Source organism: Mobula hypostoma, chromosome 10, assembly GCF_963921235.1.
Source record: "Mobula hypostoma chromosome 10, sMobHyp1.1, whole genome shotgun sequence".
Taxonomy (NCBI): Eukaryota; Metazoa; Chordata; class Chondrichthyes; order Myliobatiformes; family Myliobatidae; genus Mobula; species Mobula hypostoma.
The window spans coordinates 26,208,242-26,215,436 of NC_086106.1; the positions used below are offsets into that span (position 1 = coordinate 26,208,242).

The 7,195-nt window shown below is 60.4% G+C and overlaps 1 protein-coding gene across 6 annotated transcripts in view; it reads left to right on the top strand.

Moving 5' to 3' along the window:
• The window catches only part of tep1 (telomerase-associated protein 1), a 139,307-nt gene that overhangs the window by 82,088 nt on the left and 50,024 nt on the right, over nucleotides 1–7,195 (top strand). For all 6 annotated transcript variants that reach the window (XM_063060160.1, XM_063060158.1, XM_063060159.1 and 3 more), the window contains exons 29-31: nucleotides 4,476–4,635; nucleotides 5,194–5,330; nucleotides 5,808–5,896. In XM_063060160.1, the coding sequence (XP_062916230.1) occupies nucleotides 4,476–4,635; nucleotides 5,194–5,330; nucleotides 5,808–5,896 (386 nt within the window). The remainder of the gene's footprint in view (nucleotides 1–4,475; nucleotides 4,636–5,193; nucleotides 5,331–5,807; nucleotides 5,897–7,195) is intronic.

Genomic DNA, 7,195 nt, shown 5'->3' on the forward strand with positions numbered 1-7,195 from the left:
AGTGCGTCTGGATGCCCCCCTGACTCGGGAGGAGCTGTCCACTGCCCTTCGGCAACTCCGGAGGGGCAAGTCCCCTGGTTTGGATGGACTGAGTGTAGAGTTTTATCAGGCTTTTTGGGATGTCCTGGGGGATGATTACAGCCTTGTCCTAGGGGAGAGCCTAGCCACCGGAGGAATGCCCCTCTCATGGCGAAGAGATGTTGTGGTCCTACTGCCCAAGAAGGGAGACCTCCGCCTGCTAAAGAACTGGCGGCCGGTCTCCCTCTTGTGCGCGGACTACAAGATCTTCGCCCGGGCAATGGCCAACCGTCTGGGTTCGGTAATTGGACAGGTGGTCCATCCTGACCAATCTTACACAGTCCCGGGCCGCTCCATCCAGGACAATGTCCACCTAGTACGGGACCTGATCCACTTACTGCAGGAGACTGGGACCCCGGCAGCGTTTCTTTCTCTTGACCAGGAGAAGGCGTTTGACCGGGTGGACCACAGTTTCCTGCTGGGCACCCTGCAGGCTTTTGGGCTCGGACCACACTTTGTGGCCCGAGTTTGGCTCCTGTACTCTGCCGCAGAGTGCCTAGTTAAGATTAACGAATCATTGACAGGACCTATCCACTTCCGAAGAGGAGTGCGTCAAGGGTGCCCCATGTCCGGTCAACTGTATGCGATCTGTGTCGAGCCATTCCTCGGCCTTCTTCGGCGAAGGCTGACAGGTCTGGTTCTGCGCGAACCGGACATGGGGGTCGTCCTCTCGGCCTACGCCGATGACGTACTCCTCATGATGACAGACCCCTGTGACCTGTGGAGGATGCGCGAGTGCCAAGATGTTTTCTCGGCGGCATCCTCCGCCAGGATCAACTGGGCGAAATGTTCCGGACTCTTAGTAGGCCAGTGGCAGGTGGACTCCCTGCCGGAGGAGATGAGAGCTTTTGAGTGGAGCACCAGACGTCTTTTCTATCTGAGTCCTTCTGGGGAGACCTGGCTGGCGAACTGGCAGGACATGGAGACAAAGGTCATGGCCCGGCTAGGGCGCTGGTCAGGCCTTCTCAGGGTGCTTTCCTATCGAGGCAGGGTGGTGGCCATAAACCAGCTGGTGGCCTCCATGTTGTGGTACCGGATGGTCACCTTGGCCCCCCCTGCCCCTTTTGTTGCGAGAATGCAGAGGAAGCTAGTGGACTTCTTCTGGGGAAACAGGAAACACTGGGTCTCTGCAGCGGTTCTGAGTCTCCCAGTAGGAGAGGGCGGACAGTCGCTGGTGTGTGTACGCACACGACTGGCGGCTCTCCGCCTCAGGACTCTGCAGAGATTCCTGTACGCCGAGCACCCTCCCAGGTGGCACGTGTTGGCGACTTTCTTCCTCCGGAGGGGCTGCTGCCTTCACGAAGATATTCAGCTACCGCCGGCGGGTGTCAGCCGTGCTGCTTTGCAGAGGCTGCCCGGCTTCTATCAGGACCCACTGAGAGTCTGGAACATGGTTGCCTCAGGCCGGGAATCCCCTCCTCTGGCAGACGGCGGGGTCCTGGCCGACCCCTGCCCTGCCTCAACGGATGTCGGTGCGGCTCAGGTGTGTGGATCGACTCAAGCTGAGCTGCTCGTCGGGCCCAGGCCCCGCAGCCTTACCCGAGAGACGAATCCACACAACTTGAGCCGTCTCTCATCGACACCCACAATCCCATTCAGGGATGCAGGCAGGAGGTACCTTTATGGGCTGCTGCTCCACACCCTCCACTTCCTAGCCCTTGTCCACCGTCCCGACACGCCATGGCGGTCGGTCTTTCCACCTGGAGGTGAGGGGGGTCCCCAATGGAAGTCCCTTTACAAGGGAGTCCTCCCCATGCACCTTGGGGATCTCAGCTGGAGGGTGCTGTACAAAGCGGTGCCCTGCAATAAGTTCTTTAGTCTGTACACGGATCTCCCAGCCGCGTGTCACTTCTGCGGGCTGGAGGAGACCGTGTACCATATGTACGTGGAGTGTGTGAGGCTGCAGCCCCTTTTCGCGTATTTGCGTGGGCTGCTTCTCGCCTTCTGGTTGCATTTCAGTCCCACCCTATTCATATATGGTCTCCAGTAAGGAGGGGGGCACAGAGGGATGAGGATGTCCTTGTCAACTTGCTCCTGGGGCTGGCGAAAATTGCCATCCGTGGCTCCTGGAAAAGGGTGGCAGGAGGTTCTCTCTGGGCGGACTGCCTGGCTATGTTTAGGGGGTATGTTCGTGCCCGGGTGAACATTGAAAAGGAATACGCACAGTCCACGGCGACCGTAGAGGTGTTCCGGGACCGTTGGGCTCCGCGGGGTGTAAATGCCATCATTGATGAGGATGGCAATATATTGGTTTAAGATGTATTGTCTGTTTGTAGTGTAGTAAATATGTTAGTCACTGGTTTTGTAAATATTGTATAGCACCGACATTTGTAATAAAGAATTTTGTTAAAAAAAAGGGACAGGGTTAGACATAGGATGAGGCTCCCCCCACACCGTCCCGTCACACACTCCCAGGGACAGGGTTAGACACAGGGTGAGGCTCCCCCCACACCGTCCCGTCACACACTCCCAGGGACAGGGTCAGACATAGGATGAGGCTCCCCCCACACCGTCCCGTCACACACTCCCAGGGACAGGGTCAGACACAGGGTGAGGCTCCCTCCACACCGTCCCGTCACACACTCCCAGGGACAGGGTCAGACACAGGGTGAGACTCCCCCCACACTGTCCCGTCACACACTCCCAATGCGGAGGATGCGCGAGTGTCAAGAAGTTTTCTCGGCAGCATCCTCTGCTAGGATCAACTCGGCAAAATGTTCCAGACTGTTAGTGGGTCAGTGGCAGGTGAAGATGAGAGTTTTAAGTGGAGTACTAAGCATCTCCTCTATCTGGGAGTCTACCTGAGTCCTGGGGAGACCTGGCTGGCGAACTGGCAGGACCTGGAGACAATAGTCAGGCCCAGCTGAGCTTTCTCAGGGTGCTTTCCTATCGAGGCAGGGTGGTGGTCATAAACCAGCTGGTGGCCTCCATGTTGTGGTACCGGATGGTCACCTTGGCACAACCATTGTCAGGAGAATGCAAAAGAAATTAGTGGACTTCTGGGGTAACTGGAAACACTGGGTCTCCGCAGCAGCCTTGAGTGTCCCAGTGGGAGAGGGCGGACAGTCACTGGTGTGTGTACGTACGCGACTGGTGGCTCTCCACCTCAGGACTCTGCAGAGATTCCTGTACGCCGAGCACCCTCCCAGGTGGCACGTGTTGGCGACTTTCTTCCTCCGGAGGGGCTGCTGTCTTCACGATGAGATGCAGCCTCCACTGGCGGGCGTCAGCCGTGCTGCTCTGCGGAGGCTGCCCGGCTTCTATCAGGACCCACTGAGAGTCTGGAACATGGTTGCCTCAGGCCGGGAATCCCCTCCTCTGGCAGAGGGTGGAGTCCTGGCCGACTCTTGCCCTGCCTCAGCGGATGTCGGTGCGGCTCAGGTGTGTGGAACGACTCGGGCTGAGCTGCTCGTCGGGCCCAGGCCCCGCAGCCTTACCCGAGAGACGAATCCACACAACTTGAGCCATCTCTCCTCGACACCCACAATCCCATTCAGGGATACAGGTAGGAGGTACCTCTATGGGCTGCTGCTCCACACCCTCCACTTCCTAGCCCTTGTCCACCGTCCCGACACGCCATGGCAGTCGGTCTTTCCACCTGGGGGATCTGGGGGGGAGGGTGCTGCATAGAGCAGTGCCCTGCAATAAGTTCTTTAGTTTGTACACGGATCTCCCAGCCGCATGCTACTTCTGCGGGCTGGAGGAGACCGTGTACCCCCGTACATGGAGTGTGTGAGGCTACAGTCCCTTTTAGCGTATCTGCGTGGGCTGCTTCTCGCCTTCTGGTTGCATTTTAGCCCCACCCTATTGATCCATCCAGTAAGGAGGGGGGCACGGAGGGATGAGGGATGTTCTTGTCACCTTCCTGGGGCTGGCGAAATCAGCCATCCGTGGGTCTTGGAAATGGGTGGCAGGAAGATCTGCCCGGGCAAACTGCCTGGCCATGTTTAGGGGGTATGTTCGTGCCCGGGTAAATATTGAGAGGGAACACACGCAGTCCGTGGTGACCATAGAGGCGTTCCGGGACCATTGGGCTCTGCGGGGGGCTATTGCCATCATTGACAGAGATGGGAACATTTTAGTTTAGTGTGTATTGTCTATTTGTAGTGTAGTAATTGTGTTAGTCACTGGTTTGTATATATAGCACTGAATTTGTAATAAAGATATTTTGTATTTTAAAAAAAAGGGGCAGGGTCAGACACGAGGTGAGGCTCCCACCCTGTCCCATCACACACTCCCAGGGACAGGGTAAGGCTCCCTCTGGCCTGTCCTGTCTCCAGCCCCCAGAGACAGCAGGGATAGAGTCAGACACAGGTTGAAGCCCCGAATCCTGGCAACTTTGCTGGCGGTAACTAATTTCCTGATCTTCTTTTCTCCCCCCACCCTGCCCATGACAGGCCTGCGTGAGGGCGACCTCTATTCCACCCTCTGCACCCACAGGAGCCTGTGCAAGGGAGGAGCCTCCCCGAGATGGGAGGAGGTGATGCAGGAGACGCTGGCTCCCAGACGACCCATTGCCATGGCAACCTTTGCCCGTCTGCTGCGGGGGTTGGCTGCGTAAGTCCGATGATCCCGTGCTCCCTCAGGGTCCCTCGCTGCCTCTCTCAGGCCTCCCTCAACCCTTAGAGGGAAGGGTGAATGAGGTTCGGGGGGGTGCTCTCGGGAGTGGGGGGAAGGGCGAGAGAGGAGATGGGTGAGGGAATGGGGAGATAAGGGTGGGGGAGAGGGAGTGCCCTACTGGTCAGTATCAGCACGATGGGCTGAAGTGCCAATTTCCATGCTGCGTGGGGAGATGGCCAGGGGTGTGGGGTGGGGAGCAGGTACGGGCAGAGGAAGTTGAGGAAGAACAGTTGGTAGATTTCGAGGAGAGGTAATTTGTGAAACGGGGGTACAGGGGTGTATTTTACATCTGCTAATTTTTATCACTGTTCTCCCCATCCACTACCACTCTCCCCTTTTCCCCACCCTCTGCAATCCCTCATCCCCACTCTCCCCTGACCCCCCTCTCACCCCATCTTTCCTCCTCTTCTTTCTCTCTATCCCCTACCCATATCACTCTCTCTCACCCCCTCATCCTCCTTTGTCGACTCTACCTCCCTCCCCACCCACCTTTAGTGTGAGTGGGGTGTGGGGATTGGCTGCCAGCTCCGGTTCCCGTCTCCGTCTGTCCGGATCGTTGCTGCAGGGAGCCGTGGAGCAGCGATACCTCCGGGAGGGGGACAGGGCCCGGCTCTCTCACCTGCTACTGGCCGGTGGGTATGGGAGAGCTCCCCCTTGTCAACCCCTCCCTAAGGGACTAGTGCAGTCGTCGCACCCTCCCCTCGTCCCGCGGCCTCGTGCCCACCCTCCCCCTCCCATTCCCATGGCCTTGTCCCCCACCCTCCCCCTCCTGTTCCCGCGGCCTCATGCCCATCCTGCCTCTCCCAGTCCCGCAGCCTCGTCCCCACCCACACCCTGCCCTTGTCCCGCAGCCTCGTGCCTCACCCTCCCCCTCCCCGTCCCACAGCCTCGTTCCCCACCTCCCTGTCCCGTGGCCTCATCCTCACCCTCCCCCTCTCCCTTCCCGTCCTGAGCCCTCGTGCCCCCTCTCCCACTACTCAACCCTCCCACCCTCCATCGCGGTCCCATTCCTCCCCCCTTCGCTGTCCCACTGCTCAGTCCCCACTTCCTCCCACTCTCTGTCGGTGTCGGGCATAGGTGATGTTACCTCATCTTTCACTTGCCCACAGCCCACTTGTGGAGACTGACTGATCCGGCTGGGGACAGGAACTTCACCGACTGCGACCCCGAGGCCCTGGCTGACCTACCGCTTCATCTGGTACTGGGCACCTCCCTCGCCCTCCCGCGGGGCTGGGTCCGAGCGTGCGTGTGTCTGTGTGCGAGTGTGTGCCTGTGTGTGGATTTTGAGCGTGTGTGTATGCGTGTGATCTGTGCACGCCCTTGGCTGTGCTGGTGCGTGTCTGTGCGTGCTGCTGGACGGTGGAAGGGAAGGAACCGAAAGGAGGGGATGGAGGGAACCGCAAAGCTGGTGCCCAGCTGTGGGATCCATGTTTGATTGTGGGGGTCAGGCACTGTGGGTCAGGACATTGTCTGTGTGGGGTGGGGTTGGTGTTGTTAGCAATGGGTGGAGGATTCAACTGAAAACTTCTGCAATAGGGTGAGTTTTATCTTGCTTCCCCTTCCACCTCACCTCTCCACCTCCTTTACTGTATGCCCTATCCCCTCTCTCCACCTCCCCCGTCTTTCCTCTCCCCACCTCCCCCGTCTTTCCTCTCTCCACCTCCCCCGTCTCCCCTCTCCCCACCTCCCCCATCTTTCCTCTCTCCACCTCCCCCGTCTTTCCTCTCCCCACCTCCCCCGTCTTTCCTCTCCCCACCTCCCCCGTCTCCCCTCTCTCCACCTCCCCCGTCTTTCCTCTCCCCGTCTCCCCTCTCTCCACCTCCCCCGTCTTTCCTCTCCCCGTCTCCCCTCTCCCCACCTCCCCCGTCTCCCCTCTCTCCACCTCCCCCGTCTTTCCTCTCCCCGTCTCCCCTCTCTCCACCTCCCCCGTCTCCCCTCTCCCCACCTCCCCCATCTTTCCTCTCCCCGTCTCCCCTCTCTCCACCTCCCCCGTCTCCCCTCTCCCCACCTCCCCCGTCTCCCCTCTCCCCACCTCCCCGTCTCCCGCCTCCCCACCTCCCCCTCTCCCCGTCTCTCTCCTCCCCACCTCCCCCTCTCCCCGCCTCCCCACCTCCCCCTCTCCCCGTCTCCCGCCTCCCCACCTCCCCCTCTCCCCGTCTCCCGCCTCCCCACCTCCCCCTCTCCCCGCCTCCCGCCTCCCCACCTCCCCTCTCCCCGTCTCCCGCCTCCCCACCTCCCTCTCTCCCCGTCTCCCGCCTCCCCACCTCCCCCTCTCCCCGTCTCCCGCCTCCCCACCTCCCCCTCTCCCCGTCTCCCGCCTCCCCACCTCCCCCCTAGCCTCCCCACCTCCCCGTCTCCCGCCTCCCCACCTCCCCCTCTCCCCGTCTCCCGCCTCCCCACCTCCCCCCTCCCCGTCTCCCGCCTCCCCACCTCCCCCTCTCCCCGTCTCCCCTCTCCCCTCCTCCCCCGTCTCCCGCCTCCCCACCTCCCCGCCTCC